The sequence below is a fragment of the Dicentrarchus labrax genome, unplaced genomic scaffold (assembly GCF_905237075.1).
Source record: "Dicentrarchus labrax unplaced genomic scaffold, dlabrax2021, whole genome shotgun sequence".
Lineage (NCBI taxonomy): Eukaryota > Metazoa > Chordata > Actinopteri > Moronidae > Dicentrarchus > Dicentrarchus labrax.
The window spans coordinates 18,538,558-18,556,378 of NW_026136712.1; the positions used below are offsets into that span (position 1 = coordinate 18,538,558).

Sequence of the window (17,821 nt, forward strand, 5' to 3'; positions counted from 1 at the left end):
AACTAGGCAGCGTGTGCGTGTGCGTGTGTGTGTGTGTGTGTGTGGTCACTTGTTTAAAGAGAAATAAACAGTCCTTTCCGCCATCAGTGGGCATTTGCAAATAGCTGTGAGAGTGTGACTGACATGACATGCAGTTTGAAAGGCTCTCAACAGTTTGGGCGCAGTTGAAAAAGAGGCATGTGCATGACCGTGTGTATGTTTGAGAGAATGGGAGTGTTTGGATTTTTTGTGCGCAGCTGTGTCTGACCACAACGAGACTGTGAATGCGTGTGTGTGTGTGTGTGTGTGTGTGTGTGTGTGTGTGTGTGTGTGTGTGTGTGTGTGTGTGTGTGTGTCAGCTTTAATACGCCTCTGATACGGCTAGTCCCGAAGATCCTGAAGAAATGCACCCCTTGGAAATTAGAAGTGATAAGGTGCGGACAAATATGAAGGCCCGCACTGTTCTCTCAAACATGACAGCAGCCATCAGCACCTCTTGCAGATTTGTATTTGCTGCAGTGACCCATGGCAAAATCCACCCCTTCATCTAGACGGGCTCATTCAACAAGCCTTTCAAAATCAAAATGAGGACCTCAGAAGAAGATGACAACACATAGTGAGGTCTAGTTCTCTGTGTGCAGCCAGTGTTTTCCCCACTCATCCATAGCATTACCTTTTAAGGATATTAAATTTAAATTCTGGATAAAGGTCAACTACCTATTAATAAAACAAGTCAAGTTTGCAAAACATCTTTCAATAAGCCACGCTGTTAAGAATCCCACAAGATGCCTGTCATGACACAGACCGAAGAGCGAATTTAACAGCTGGGATTTTCAATGTTTCATTTACAATCAGGAAATGTATTTATTTTATTACAGCTTATCGCAGCTCGAGACGAGACAACATGTCTTTTGGTAAAAAAAAAAAGAAGAAAAGAAATGGATACCAAACAGATAAGCCATCTGACGAGAAACACATCCTTTCTTTTCTTTTGCCAGACTGTAGGTAACCTAAAACAAACTGATTATTCAGTTTATGTTTGTTCGTTTTATTTTCTATTCATCTCTAGCTTGTGGTAAGCACTCTGGCATGCTGGGACATGGGTCACAGGTCTCATACTGCATGCTTTTCCTCTGAGGTCAGGTTGTTTCTGAAAATATCCTGCAGATCCAGCAAACTGAACATAAAGTGACACAGACGTTACATTGTTCAATCAGCATTTGTGTTCCCCCTCCCTATCTCCTCGCCAGAATGTTCTGTAAACTAGACTTCTGATAACACACATCAGGTTGGTTAGGCTAGTGCAGCAGCACAGTTTGGCTCAGGGACAAGGCAAGGGAATATTATAGTGTGCTCCCTTTAATGTAATATGTGTAAAAAGTAAAGTAAAACTGCTAACAAACTGAATCCCAACCTTGATCCAAATAGGAAAAAGCAGAGAGAGCATGTGATTGATATCAAGTATAGGAGGGAGCACTCTTCAGCCATTACACTGGGTTGGTGTTAAATAAAAAAAAAAATACCACCCAACTGTTACATCCCAGATATTAAACTACACAGAGTTGTGGTTTTCAGCCTATAAACAGTTTAAGACATCTCCTAGTGTGCTAACCCCATTCTTTTTGGTTTCACATTTTTGAGTGACAGGAAACAGAATATGGAAGAGATTGAACTATGTTTATACGGAGGTGGAACATTTGCTGATACACCCAATGCAAGGGTAAAGACAGTAAACAGTGGCAAAAAGCAGCAGGAGTTAAATAATGTATCCATGAGTTTCAATCTTGTTTGCTGGAGCAAATAGGATGAGACTGTGTGAACAGGGTAACAAAGTTCCTGTCAGAGTCTGTCCTCCTCCACTGTCAGAGCTTTGCCCCCCCGAGACCCATCCTCCGTACTGCCATATTCTCTGTATCCCTTCGCCTCTCTCGCCATCCCCTCAAGTGGAAAGCCAACCAGTTAGCTTCTCAACGAGTTCTAGAAGTGAGCTGTCAACCATCTGTCGAGTGAATGTAACAGAAATTCTTCCTGTCAGGATGTTACGTTACACAGCTTCCAGTAGGTTTGAATATGGAAGTGCTGGCACAGTTACTGGGAGTAAGTTGCAGTGATGCTAGCAAACCTGATAATGACACTATTTTAACATTAAATGTTGACTGGAGCGTAAAAGTAAAGGCTTCTAAATAAATATCTGAAAAGGTCATTTTACAAACGCACTTAGTTAAAAAAAAATTGTTTTACAAGGCTATGGGATAATGTCTGTTTTATCTGCCTCCTTAAAGCTGATGCTACATATCTTTGTCTAATTCACAGCACACTGTATAAAGAATGAAACAAAGTCTTAAACAAAGACAGCATTTTCAAAGCGGTAAAGTGCCATTAAAAATTGGGTGCTGGTGAAATAAGAGCCACTCTTCCCCTACCCACCTCATCTCATGAGCAATTACTACAAGAGAAGCATACAGATAAAAAGGTCTCCAGGCAGGAGAAAGAGCAAAAGCACAGCACACCCCCCCCCCACCACCAAGTACCACTACAGCGGAAATGTTAAATCCCCAGGATCTGGGGAACTAAGACAAAGACATTCAGAGTAACACACACACACACACACACACACACACACACACACACACACACACACACACACACACACACACACACACACACACACACACACACACACACACACACACACACAGTGATGTCTATCATTCTCAAACTGATTACAGCTGAGTGGGTGTAAAATGAATGGGGACACAGCAGTGGTTACTTCCTTCTACTTGAATGAGTGACGTATGGTGACATTAATGGTGTTCAGAGTAAAACACACTAGTCGTGCTTCAAGGCCTTTTTATGTGTCCATGGCTGTTGTGTTGGAGGCGTGTGGGCAGGCAGATAATGCCATAGAGGATGAGTGCAGCACGAGTCTTTTCTGAATTGTACCTGAATGATTATACAAGGTCTCTTTCATCGCATGCCAAAAAATTGTTTATGAGGAGGAAAAATAAAATGCAGTTTACTTTTAGACACAAAATTGGGAATGTATAAAGCAAGCCTTAATGACAGAGGTCTCTTCAAAGCAGAGTTAAGTTATACAGCCACACTTACAGTAGATACGTCACCTTTTTGTGGGCTGGCAACGCAACAATGTTTCTAAAAGCTGGCTTACAGGTGAGCCTTGGTAATGAGAGAAAACAGTTATTAAGACATAAAAGCATAGAGGGGTAAAGTAATGTTATGCTGTAGACATAAACAAAGAAAGAAAAAAAGAGTGTGGTTTTACAATCCCTCTGTGATCCTCAGGTGGAGTTTGCTACAAAGCTAAAAGTGCTGCCTCATATAAAGAGTAGGGGATAGATACAGTTTGGTCTATGCACACTTAAGTCTGACTCCTGAACTGTAATCAACAGTTACTACATGCCAGAGTCAGACTGCCATGTCATCATATACCTGAAACATCCTTTTAACTATCTGCAGTGTTTCCTGTAAAACAGAGACAGACAGAGGTCCACACCCAAGCCCCAGCAGGATGACTTCCTCAGGTAAGACAGGAATGGTTGGTGGAGGAGAACAGGTGGACTAACACGCTGACAGAACACAAGTAATGCTATACTGAGGCAGAGACACAAAGGCAGACTTGCTAAGCCTTTTGTGCTCTTTAGTGCCGCCCAATACAAAGGGCAGTAGATGTTGCATGGTACACGGAAAACTTAAAAGGGGATTTTCAAGAGGCAGACTGGTAGGCAGGAGTCTGTGCATCTGCTCAGGTTACCTTAGGGTGAGCTGGACTGACACAGAGCTTACACTACAGAATAACAAATAGACATTAATATAAGATTACTTGGTTACTGCTGGCAAACCACAATTTTTCTATGGCCACACACGCACAGCCAAGAGTACAAGTTTAACAGACCATAATTTCACTCACTGTTTATACCATCTAGTGAGGCAAATTATCATTTGCATAAACCTGTCTGATAAATTAATAGATTATCTTAAACACTGGACTAAGACTTATCACAAAAAAACCTAATAATGTTGGGAAATAGGGTCTGTTGGACAGGGAGAGAGAAGCCTTTTCACAGCCCTTAATTCTGATACAGATTAGAGCCTCTTTTGATGAAACAGGCATATTGTCCAGGCAGTGCAGTTTGCTTTATCTAAATCACCTGAGGTGCACCCATAATATACACAGGGAAACAAACCTCTATTCTTTATGCACAGTCATTTAAGGGAAGATAACATGAATAACAGGAGATATGGCTGGGTGTGTATTCCACTGGATTTTTAGAGTTCAACTCTACAAATTGCAACTACACCCCTAGATGAACCTAATTCCTACACACTGGTTCTTTAAGAGAAAGTTGTGAAAGAGAACTGAAGTTTTTCAATGAACCTGTATTGAAATCTAAAAGCCAGAAGATTTAGATTTGTATAGTGCAGAAATTGTTATGCTAGACTATATAATGAAAAAGCCAAAATGTCAGTAATGTCCCCCGTATCCTTAACACTGAACTGCTGTGGCATGGTTATAATAGTCATAATAAAAGCTTTCAAGAGTATGTGCTTTCAAATGTGACTATTATGAGCAAAAGCAAAAACCCATGGCCATATGAAACACATCCTTTTTTGTATTCTAAATATCACCTGTGGCTTTTTTCAACTGTTCAGGGTATGCTTTGTGATTACATAATGAAGGACTGAGGACTCGGGTGGCAGTTAAGATTCAGGAAATTCAGTCTGAATAATAGTCATTGGAAAACAGGCAAGAGCCCTTTTTAAATTTTCAAGTATTAAGAGCAGAAGCTGAAAGCCCAGAAACAATTACTCAAACTACAGAGCAGAGAGAAATGGCAGCAAGTCTAAATCTAGGCTGCCTGGTATTAATGTGATGTCTTCATAATGCTCAGCTGATACAGAGCACTTTACAATAGTGTAGCAAAAGGATTTGTATACAATACAAGAGGTGTAATATAATGCATGATTATAAAGAAGAGACTTACCAACCCAAAGTTGTGGCAAATAAACAACAAAACTGTACCAATCCCTTCATATTGTATGTCAATTTGCCAACCAGCTGACTACATAAATGCTATTCTGGGTTTAATTAATCCTGCCACTAGCAAGCTTTAAAATAACACATTCATCTTTCAGCAAATGGCAGGCTAGGAAGCCTAATGAACTGAATCCCCATGTGCCATTTAAAAATCCCATCCCCTCAGTTTTGTTAAAAAACCAAAAAGTCATATGCTGTACAGGCTGTGAAGCCCAACCTGGTGATTTTGGGCTAAATAAATAAACTTGACTATTAAACAGAGATTCTGAGAATGTGAGACACACCCAAGGCTTAGGGAAAGCCTTGGTGCATGTCGGTTACCATTTTGTTTTCCAGCAATGATGCCCTTGCCCCAAAAGCTTCTCGGTTTGAATCAAATTAGCATTCAGTGTTGGCTCACGGGTACGCCATAAACAGGGCTGCTTTTGTTAATTATCCACGGATCTCAGCATTACAAAGAGTGTTCCTACTTGCCTTTGGCTAAGTTACCTTCAGATAGAGAGGGCAAACTTGAGTTCCATGGAGAAAAAAAACCAAAAAATACACAAATTCATAAATGTAAATATCTTTAGAAAGTAGATCAATACTCTCTTGTTTGGCTAACATACAACCAAAGATGTCCTGCAAAACTTTCTCAGAGTTTGAATTCTCTTTTGATTCATCTGCTTATGTCTTAAAAAGGTTAAGGCCAAAAGCTTGTGATATATCAAAATAAGGTGCACAAGGGGCTGTCTTTGTATCCACATGTACAATTATTTCTCCAGCAACTAAATAGAAGAAGGCAGACCAAAAAAAAGAAAGCTAAAAAACTATTAAGTTTCAGCACAACAGAAAACAGCAGGTCTTTTTATGACATTTGTTATTCACCTCTCTGTCATGCATTTTAATCAAGTACAGTACCACATATCAAAACACAGTATGTATTCATCTGAATAACATTAGCATCACAAAAGACATTCTGCATCATTGCAAAGTCATTGCTTATTTCGGTCATAATACTTTTACTTTCTTCATGTCATAATGGGTAATTTTGAGCTGCTCAACTAAACAAAAAACAGTTGGGTTAGGGCTTGGCAACATCCAGTGATATTACATCCAGTGTGTAGGCATGCAAACCTCTGGCTCCAATCTGCTAATGTTCAGCAGTGCAAAGGGTTGATGACAAGCAGAGAGGGCCACTTCTAAAAGGAGTGCATCTTCAGCAACCCATTATCACTGTCCACAATCTGCTTCAGTGTGACATTAGTGCCAGAGGAACGGTTTGTCCTCTAGACATACAGGGGCCTCTACGACCGCCTCCATTCACTGATACCTCCACAATGCATGCTGGAGGTGCTGACATGTCACTATCTGTTTCAATGGGAAAGCAGGTCCAGAATGGTCAAAGGAAACTGAAATTGAGACGCTGACAGCACTAATGGTGTTACACAGAGCTCAATAAGCTGCTTTCAAGATTTCAAGTTAAGTTATTCTAAGAGAAAGTCTGATATTGCCCTAACCTGTTGGCCATAAATATTCACTCTACTTTTAATCTGCAGAAAACAATGCCACAAGCCATCATAAGTTAATACAGATAACCTCAGATGGAGTGTCCTAGTTGGTGTAACAACATTTACTCAGCTTACATAAGGATCATTCATTGCCAAATGCAGTGCAAGTTGTAGAGAGGTTCATTGGTGCCAGACAGTGCTGAGGTGGGTGGTTCCCCTCTCTCTGACTCAAGTCTCAATGGTGTCTGCATCTTGACTTGTTGGTCACTGAAGCCCATAATCACAGTGTTTTGTCAGAAACTAAAGGCTAATCAGGGAGGTGGAGAGGAGGGGCTCCACCTGCCTATCAGTCAGTCAGGTTCATCCCCTCGGGTGACGGCAACTCTATTGTGGTGAGGTGTGTTTGCCCAAACAAGCTGTGGCATTGACAGCTCAGAGAGACACTTTGCGTGTGAGTAGTACTGCGTGTGATCTTAACGAAAGATGATGACATATTAGAGAAGCCTTGTTTTCCTCTTTTTTTGAAGTACCTTGTATTTCTTTTTAAAAGCTTGAGGATACTAAGATAAAACATATGTAGGTAAAGTGAAAAAGTCATGCACATGTTAATTATCTTACCAAGTTACCCCTTAGACTCAGAACATGACTGTACCAATCTGTGTGAGTTCTTATTTTTATGTTTATGCTAACTAGAGTTAACTAATGTCTCCATGGAAGGGGGAAGGTAAAATTGAGGTTGGGGATCATGATAATTTCCCAGTAAAAACAACCAGAACTGACTTTTATTTCACCATGTGTTATCTCTGGTTGTCAGGTCAGTGAATGACAACTAATTGAGACTGAATGCTGTACTATTGTGAAAAAAGATTTAATGGTATTATTATATAATTATTGGAGTCTTTAAATACCGAGCTTTGGCTCATAGTGTTATAATTTCATGTAATTCATTCATCATTTGATTTCAATGTGTTATTGAATTGAAGGAAAGTAATTACAAACTGATACTGTGAAAGACCTTGCACGTTTAGCTGTTTCCAATATTTTTCCAAATTCACTCTGTTGGATTCATTAAATTTGATATTGCCTGGTTTATTGACTGCTGGTATTTTAAGGATTCACATCAGTAGGAAAGCTGCGCTGTATAAAATCAACACCCTAAAGTGCTTAATTAGACTGCTGCTGTTGCCTGCCAACACTCTTTTATAAACGAAATCGCCTCCAGCTCCATGTCTACTTTCCCAAGTTTGTCCTGCACCTTTAAATGTTTTAATCCCTTCACTATTGATTGAGATGTACAATGCCTATACAGGCAATAGGGATGTCACGAGAACCGATTCTTCGGTACCAAGACGATGCCAACACTTTGGAAATGTGACGGTACTCGTTTTTCTACAGTACCGTAAGTACCGTAGATACTGAGGAATCGATTCTTCCTGACCTGACAGAGGACCTCTGATACAGTCTACTCTATGACGCTCTATGGTGCAGATACGGTGTTTATTTTTCAAGCACGGACCAGGTAAAGCAAGAGTGAACAGCAGTGAACACACCAGCTGGTGCTGATGTCATCTGTTGTTTTCATTGGCTACGTCATTAACAATGAGCCTGGTCCACACGCGCTCCATCTCCTAAGATGGAATTGCGGGTGTAAGCATCTCAAATGCAAGTTTGGGCAAATTGATAAAACTTACTGCTGAAGAAAGCCAGCAGAGACACATGCAGAGAGAGAGAAAAACACTATTGTTCTTTTTGTAATGTTCAGATGTTTTTGATTAAAGGAGTGTTGAAGTACATGGGATTTGGTGTTTTGATTCTTTTCTACTGTGGTGTCGAAGTGAAAGTGAAATTTCACTGGTATTGGTATCAACTATTAAAATTCTGGTATCATGCTTAACAGGCAATGTCAACAGCTACGTCACAGACAGCATAGCAGCTTCTAGAATCCTTCAATTGAATTTAAAATTAATATCCGAACCATCAGTATCAGTATCAATTTAGCACAGTTTCTCAAAACACTATGCTTGTGTAAAGCACAGATCATTCCTGGCCACACATAATGCATCAAGTTAAAATGATAGAACAGCATGAATAAATATGCTGTTCAACTGCAAAACTGATGCCAAATTCTTTCAGAAGAATGATAAATAAAATAAAAAAAACCACTCACAATAAAATAAACAATCAAACACAGTTTTGGAAACTATCTACGGCCTTGTATCTGTGCCTGGCAACAGTAGTTGCTCTTGCTTCCCCTCTGGCATTATCTTGGGGGTATATAATAGATTACCCTTCATGACTTTATCAGAGGAAAGCATCTGTCTCCCATCTGAGGCTGCAAGAGATCCATTTGTACAGTTTGAAATGGATTGGCACCCCGTGGTTGACAAAGACAAAAGCCTTTAAAGAAATTAACTATTAAACAGGGCTGTCTACTTAAATATTCATTTTAATCCAGCACCAAAAGAGAGATGCCCATCGAGTCCTTTTTTCTGCCATCTCGCTAGGGCAATTAAAAAGGAATTTCCATCCCTTCTCCCAGGCTCAACTAACAGCTTGGTAGAGACCGTTAAAACAAAAAAAACTCAAAACTATCACTGTCAAAGATCAGCTTGCTCTTTTGTTCTAACTAAGCTGTTAGAAAACAAGATCTTAAGAGCAGCATCTGCTCTAAGGAAGGGATCTCGTTTTTTGTTAAATTGCCCGTTTGGCTAAGCCTCTGATGTGTTTGGCCTTTAACTCCAAAAAAAACATAATCCTTTGACAGATAAAACACTTTTGAACAGTCAATTACAGCAGCGGAACTAATATGACAAGCACAGATACTTTTACAACTCCATCTGTCTTGAGATATCTTTGAAGGTTTAAACGTAAGAAAAACAAATACAGTATGCCCTCAATAAAGGGGTTAAAAAAGGTATCCACTGCAATTCATCAAATGGACTCCGGTATGAGTCGGGTCGGGCAATTGTCAAGCAGAATGAAAATATATTGCACAAAGAGGATAGCACTGTCATCATGCTAGAGGTATTCCATAGCACCCGTTTGAAACCATATCTTCTATCGCAACTTCTCAGCAGGGAACAGACACAAATCCAGTTGTGGAAGGTTTTCATTGTCTTTGAAGAGCGCAGTGGTTGGTGGGGTTTTAGCGGCTATGGGGTCCTGTTACAGCTAATGACCTTCTCAAAATGTACTATGTTATGTGAGGTACCTCAAACTACAATGAGAGGAGTCCTATCCTTGAAAACTGATGTGGCAGCCTTGGCTGTTGGGTCACAGCAAATCTTCCTCTAACCCAGCCTGAGGTTGACTTACTACCACCTACTGCGCACCTTGAGTCTGTGAAAAAATATCAGTGTAGTCAAGCTGGCAAGCATCACTGTAGTTCGAGCCAACCATCTTAGAAGTACATCAAACACTGTAACATATAAAACAAAGGCAATGCTCAATTATTGTCTATTATACTGACATCCTCCAAATGTTCTGCAGTACAGAGCCAAAACTAAAAATATGTCCCAGTACTAAAAGTAATACTTTCTGACTGCACTATAATATAAACATTATACAGTTTTACTTAGCACTTACTTTAAGTGTGATTTAAGGACCAGCTTGTAAATCTGTATCAGTAAAACAGTGGGAAAACCCTTACAGATTCATACATTACACCAGATATGCCTTAAGGGGGGACACTCAAAATGTAAAATAATTTCAACCTTTCAGGTGGCAGCACACCAAACTGACCTACAAATGTATGGATAAAGACGATTAACAAGCCCACTGCATCTGCAAACAAAAGGAAGATGGTAGAGCTAAAGATAAAGACTATGACAACAATCCTGCAACGCAAAACCATGTGCATGAAATAGTATACTGTGGTATCATAAGATTTGCGGAGTTGACAATATAGTTGGTTTATGTGATGACAATGCATTGTGTATTGAAATGATTAAAATATCATCCGAGTGCCGTCACTTTGAATCTATTCCCATTATTCTGCTGATTAAAAGCTTCATCATGTAGCTATAGAAATCATCTAAATCAATCATGTCTTTTTTCATGTCAGAGTTCTGAGCAGTGTGCAGTGAAACTACTAAATTCCAGAGCTCTGTTAGAGTTTACATTCACAGGGCCAAATGTTGTGTTTTTTTTAAAAGGTTAAACTTGTTTTTTTTATCTTAATAAACTCAAAAAAGTAAATCTAACACATTATCAGAATGTACTGATAACACATAATTGTCTGCTATAACCTATCCCCATGTTCAGTCATGTACCCATACACACTCCAAGGGGCTGACCAAGGTGCACACTGAAGGAGGCATGCAGGAGGGTAAATAATGCATGCCTGCACAGGACAGGAGAGAAGGGCGTAGCTTGAAGTGGATGGGCTGGGGGCTTGTGGGGGCTCGCTTATGCGTGCCAGCCTCAGACAGCTCACCACAGGAGAGACACAGACATAAAAGAAAACTCACTGGCATGGTCACGAAAGCAGAAATGACACTAGGCAGCCACAAAACAAGCCAGCTTGAATTTTCATCAAAACAAACACGCAAGCTGACATGGTGTGACTTACACTATAGCCGCTGTCAAAATAGTCTAGCAGGACTTATTTGACAGTAAAAGGCCATATCAGGTCTTTTTTGCACTGTTGGGGACCTCAGACTCCCCCCAGGCTCTTTTAGGCTCCAGCCTGAAACTCTCGACTGACCCAATTATCCAATTAGCTGAAGTAGTGGCCAGACTGGAAGGTGATGACGGCTGGAACACCTGTGGAGGCTGTGCCTGGTGTGGGGCCTATAGGTCCTGAAAACCAGACCAACCAGCATTTTTTTCTACTAATGTTAGCCAGGTCCCTAGAGACGAACAGAAGAAATTCTATAGTGAAACCTTTGGTGAGACTTTGAGCGTGCTGATCCACTTCTCTCTAGAGTTTCTGTTTGCTACAGAGCATTACCCTTTTCAGCTAAACACCTCCACAAAAGCTTTTAATGGTAGTCTAAGCAGCAAGACGGAGGTGTAAGCAAAACACAACATGCTAAGAAAAGTTCATAATTGACAACCCATGCGAGCTACTTGAACTGGAAACTCAAATAATTACATCCCTTTGCTGCTGGAGCTGACTGTCCTCCCTGATTGTAAGACAGACATGACAGCATTAAGTCTTTTGAATGTGGTGAGAAACTCTAGACTGAAATGCCATTGTTACGTGACTCCAAGTGCTTACACCCTTCCGTCAGTTTCCTAAATAGAGTAACATTTTAAAAGGAAACCACAACATTTCTGTTTGCCCTACGGGCACTTCCCAATGGGACAAAGAGCAGCCTTGGCTTTTGACAGCTCCACTGAAGGTCTGGCTGCCACTTCCAAGAGCCAAAGCATTTTTCTCTCCCTCAAGGCATTTTCCTCCTTTCCTCAAGGTAATTCGACAGTTGTGTGGTCTCATACTTGCACACTCCCCTGCCTCTTTAGATGCTGAGCATTAAAGTATTAGGGCCGAGCAGCAGAATCCATAGGAAGTGATCTTCACTAAGGTCTTTCTCTGTTTTGATTTGTTTGTGAAGCTTTTGTTTGATTTTTCATATAAAAAGACAGCTTTGATCACAACTAACCAAACTAATGGTGAAGCACCAGTTTTCCAAGATGAAAGAGAGTAAGAATAAAAAAAAACTCTGGCAGCAGATCTAAAGGTTGGTTGATTTTTTTTTCTTCTCCATTCCACTTTTTCTTTTCAGGATTGTAAAACAATAAATGGATGACCAAAGTTTTGAGAACAATTACACACAGGTGAGGGTGTGTCTTTGACAAAAAAGAGCCAACAGAGTGTGTTAGTCCATTGCAAAGAAGTGTAGGGTGCCGCCACAGTGGCAGTGCAACAGGCAATTATGTGTCACACATGACATCCCTTGTGCTTCTGTGTGTATAATTACAGAGGAAAATGACATTCTTCTCCACACAAAGCAACACCAACAACTACTGTTACATCTCGTATGTAGAGAGACACACAGTATTCATACCAAACAAGCAGAAGGAGAAAAGACACCAACTACAAATAAGTTTACTTTCCTAATTTTGTTTATACTTTAAACCACTGCTTAAATGAAAATGGGCCCTAGCACGGCATTGTCTGACTTTAAAGTCAGCATCATTTCAAGACAGGTGGCTAATTTGTCTGAAACAATGATCCCATCTCCAATGCTTTTCAATTAAGACTACGATGACACACAAAATGCCCCCACAGAGAACAAGGCATAAGGGAGCAGAATGAATCTGACTAGTGTGAAGGCTAGGGCTCACATACCAGCTACTAGCCACAAAAAAGGAGCTCTTGGCCTCAGTAAGCACTGATAAACTTCAGGCTAATACACACAAGGCCATTTGTGAAAACAGAGAGAAATGTTGAAGTAATATTCCACCAGGATCTCTTTACAGTTCACTGTATATTTATCTACAGAAACCATGTGAAGCATTCCCAAAATACCATACATTCTACCACAGAACACTTTTTACCCACATGTATGTATACACATACATATCATGACAATCTGGAGGGTCCATTTATACAATCAAATCTTTTCATGACTTCACACTAAGGTTTTATGGTCTACTCTAGAAATGTTATGATAGTGAAAATGTGTATTATTTTAGATTAGAAGTGACACAGCATAAAGTTGGAACATTTGTGAAAAGTTTTGCCTGCTTAATTCTAATTCAAGTGATGCTAAAATTGACCTTCTTTTTTCTTAAAATGCAGCTTTTACAAAAAAATATATATCAACTTTTCCAAAATGTCCAAATTAATAGAAGCTCTGACTACAAGTATTTCCTGCAGTTTTTAACACACACTTATCTAATTTGCAAAAAGAACTTGGTCTACATCTGCTCTGAACTTCACCTTTGCCCATGCTTCACCTTTACTGTAGTTTTGAAACTCGACCTGACTGGAGGAGGCCAAGAGAGAGGCACTGAAAGGCACATAACATTGTTTCAATGAAATATGAAGCCCTGTCGTATCCCAACCTCAGGGCTGAGTTAGTGGAGAAAATGAAGACTGACAGGACTGATGTGAGGGTGGGCCCACAGATAAAGGGACACCCAGGGTACGAACAGTGGCAGCCGCCTCTTACATCAGTCAACGCTCTGAACTTCTTGGAGCTTGAGTCTGGCCTACTCTCTGCAGAATAAGGTGGGGGGACATTTTTCAAATACCTGAAGGATATTTACACACCTGCTCAGTGTGAGGTAGAGGTGCACAGAGGAGTCGGAGCACAGCTCCGTTTCAGGCTACTGAAGAGACAATACAATTTTAACCTGAGAGATGGACTGATTGACACTATTCAGACATGACTACAAAAACAAAACTGTATAAACATTTGCACATTTGTATCCATAGATGTAACCCCCTGAGGTGACGCACAGGGAGGTCAGACTGTGTCTATACAGCAGAAAGCAAGTTGAGACCCAGGATGATTAGTATCAGTACAATTTAAGTTTGTTTGTCTTGGTGGGGAACTTCATTATTGTTGTAAAACAATGTAGACAGCAGTTGGAACGTTGCTGTTGAGGGTAAGCTTGAGTGGGGGATGGCCCCAAGGGCAGGAACCTGCAGTGTAATCAAGGCCTTTGCCAAATTACAGGCCAAAGACACTACTAAGCAGAGTTCAATCTAGGGCTGAGGGAGAGGTCACCCATTATACTAATATTCTTAAGTCACGGAGCAAATTCCTATGTACAACGTCAACACTAGACAGCAGAGGGAAGCGCTACTTATTCTAGGCATTTGAAGTGTTTCAACCCACTACCTTTGTTTATAGCTTCAGAAAAAGCTTTCAACATGGAAATAATAATAGCATTACAGTCAGCTCAATGCATTTTTGAGATGCGTAGCAAAAGAGGAATGTAGAATGGCTCTTTCGGCATTTTCAAAAACACAAGCATCATTAAAAGAAAAAGAACTCTAGATGTGTGTGTAAGCAAGCACGTTCATGTTTGTATAACATGTCAACAAAAAATGTGTTATTGTTTTTAAGACCAACAGATATCTTGCCAGCTATAAGACAAGTCCTCATCACTTACTTTCCAAAACGGAAATTGGTATTAAAATAAAACTTATGAAAGACAAGAAACATCTGTGCTGTTTACTGCGTTTCTTGAAACAATTACACAAGCCATGTGTTTAATATTTTTGTTTAATGGGATCTTTGTAGTTTGGTAATCATGTGTAAAATGAATGATCACCCACAACTGATTTACTCAGTTTATCTATCATAAAATAAACCTGGATGATTCTGTAGTACCTCGTATCTTTGTGAAGCTTTTTCTGTTTTTGTTGACAATGTCCAGAAGAGGTGCTGATTAAACCCTGTGGCCAGTCAGTGAGTGCTGAATGACATTGATCACACAAGTTTCACATTCAGAGGACGTGTGCTGTGATTAGGCCTACATGTGGTGTGCAAAGACACAAACATGCTCATACATAATAAAATAGCTATGCATGGAGTGGTTTGACCCGTTTGAGGGGATAACTGACCTGGTTGATTGAATTGGCAGTACAAGAGGCGAGGCCCGTACCCAGACAAGCCACGGAGAAGATGATGGGGTCAAAGGGCACTGGAGCCATTGCATAGCCAGCTGCTGCAGTCGTAACCACCAGTGCTGAAATCACCAAGCAAGAATAATAGAACAAATAAAAACAGTAACTATTACTTCTTAAAGGACCAGGACCGATCCGCAGATAAAGAATGACTGGTAGCTGCTAGCTGTGGCTGTATATCGTTATATGGATTAAAAGAAGAATTGATGCAAAGAGTAATCAAGTTTCTCGAGTAACTCGAGGAAATGTTTCAGCCCTGGTATGTTCCAAACACTCGTGTTTCACCACAATGCAGCTAAACACACCACTTATGTGTCACAGTACAGTTGTCTCCTGTGACAATGGCAGACACCACAGACAATAAAGGCACACTGATGCCTAGAAATATGGCCATAGCTCCATACAGACGTATTCACTGAATGAATGACACAAATGATGGTCTTCTCCGACACAATGCTCTGCACTACTATGAAATCTTGTCTGCTTGCATAGTTCTAATCTGAATATGGTAAATAAGCAGGTAGTTTTGTATATGTGGATATGAACATATGTCTGTATTTACTTTATCCATTGGCTTTGTTTATCATGTTCTGACATCCTGTAGTTTCAGATGTACATGATTCTGCATATATTTCAGGTTATGTATCGTGTATCTGACAACAGTTCATATTATGTGACACAATCCAGATGCACTGTGTACTCTACCTGTGAGTTTGATTTTGGAAAGTCTGGCGTAGACATCTGGCAAGTCAGCCACATCGAGCTTCAGCTGCTTCCACTGTTTGTCTAGACGTGCCTCCTTTGCCTCATCGGACTCCACATGGACATGGGGAGGCTCATCTGAAGTCAAAACCGTACTGGACACAGAATCGTTCTGTACTGCTGCATCTTCTGTAGAGGGTTTTAAGGTGGATATTTCCGGCTGTGCCTGACTGGTGTCATCCTCTGGCTGTGAAACAGTATCTGCGTCCGCAGGATCAATAGTTGATATTCTGTGCACTTGTCTTTCAACGCTGTCATCTCTCTCATCCACAATGGTCAGGATAGGAGCCTGTTTGGGGATGGCACGTTGGTGAAGCTCGCTGTTGTTCTTCGTTACATACTGAAAGGAAAATAAGTGCAAAAGGTGATTTATGGAATCATTTTCTGTTATAGCAATACAGCTGAGTGCGTAGAGAAAGATACCTGGCGTTTCAGGAAGTTAAGATGCTGGTACGTCAGCCAGTTGGATGGATCTCTTCTGTGTAGCTGAATAAGGCTGCGAGCAGTTTGGTTACATCGAGGAAAGCTTTGAACTAATTTCTGTTTCACGCTTACACCAACTAAACCTAGAGGAAATGTAAAATACCATGTTTAGTGATTAAGATAATCCTGTTGAATATTAAACACAGATTCAATCTTGAAAAGAACATGGGCATGCAAAGACAAACTGTTAAATTAAACAAACCCAAAATATTATTAATATCGCAATATGGCCAAGGGCAATATGCAAATCGCAGAAGCTGCAATTTTTTGATGGAGGTCAAACGTGTAACAAAACAGCTTTATAATGAAATACTGTAGCTCTGAAGAGATGTCATGGCCCACAAGTCTTGTTCTCCAGATTTAAGAAAGCATGTTTGTTTGGCACAGATGCCAAAAAAAACCTTCACATTGGATTTTAAATGCACAATAATCATTGGGACAGATACATTTACAGCCAATAATGGGAAATTGATGTTATTATAAAATCAGGATAATTAGATTACAGCTGATTTCTGTTGTATGAAAGCCCAAGTATGTTTGTGAAGTTTTATAATGAACTTAAAATAAAATAAATGAACATTTGAAGAGTCAGAACTGTTGTCTGTTCATTGTTGTGTTAACAATAGAGAGAGATGAGTCATATTCGGTTAGAAAAGAGCTCTGAAACACTAAATCATCTGCTCACTACATCTTTCACCATTCTTACCCTCAGGTGTGTTAAAAACTACAGGTGACTGTACACTGTATGTTCACATACCCCATTTACATCAACGAGGGTGGACTGAAACACCAGAAATACCCCAAAATAAACACACACACCTGTAGGTCAACAGTCCTTAAACCACGTCAACACTGCCCAGCATGCAACCGACCGAACAACACCCGGTGAACAATAGAAACAGCGTTTACGTTGTCGTTATAAAAACTCATTTCGGTGCCAGTAGATTGGTTGACTTCCATCTAAGGTCACTGCTAGCCTCTTGCCAAACACATCTCAGCTGCTAGCCGGTTAGCTACATGCTAAGCTAGCCAGTTAGCTTCCGCCTTAGCTTCAAAGGGCTGCTCTCATTGGACGCATGTTTTAAAGATGACTTTGGAATATGACGGTATATAACATCCCCCCCCCCACCCCAAAGTGTTACCTGAAAGTCTGCTACATGGCGTTTTATACATGTTCTCCGATCATAAAGCCGGCTCCCGTTTCGACCCTTTCACATGCAGCGAGTCGCCATTTTGACCTCGTTAGGTAAAAAACAAACACTTCCGGGGTACAGACAACGTCACGCGGTCTGTGCCGCAGGTACGTCACACAAGCAGCACGTTATTATAGAAATAATAACTCTAAAAATAATTATATTGCCTGAATCTAGTGTGTATTTATCATATTACCAGACTGTGCAAATATGAAAAAAATTACTTCTACTGCTTCTTTATATGAACTAATCTTCAATATTAGATTTTATT

General features: G+C 40.3%; 1 protein-coding gene across 1 annotated transcript in view; it reads right to left on the bottom strand.

Annotated features, from left to right (window-relative positions):
• Nucleotides 1–17,612, bottom strand: part of LOC127373417 (protoheme IX farnesyltransferase, mitochondrial) — a 31,428-nt gene extending 13,816 nt beyond the window's left edge. The window contains exons 1-4 of the mRNA XM_051417865.1: nt 17,500–17,612; nt 16,298–16,440; nt 15,818–16,214; nt 15,050–15,174 (exon numbers count right to left, since the gene is read on the bottom strand). Coding sequence (XP_051273825.1) covers nt 15,050–15,174; nt 15,818–16,214; nt 16,298–16,440; nt 17,500–17,530 — 696 coding nt within the window. The 5' untranslated portion in view covers nt 17,531–17,612. The remainder of the gene's footprint in view (nt 1–15,049; nt 15,175–15,817; nt 16,215–16,297; nt 16,441–17,499) is intronic.
• Nucleotides 17,613–17,821: the final 209 nt, after the last annotated feature.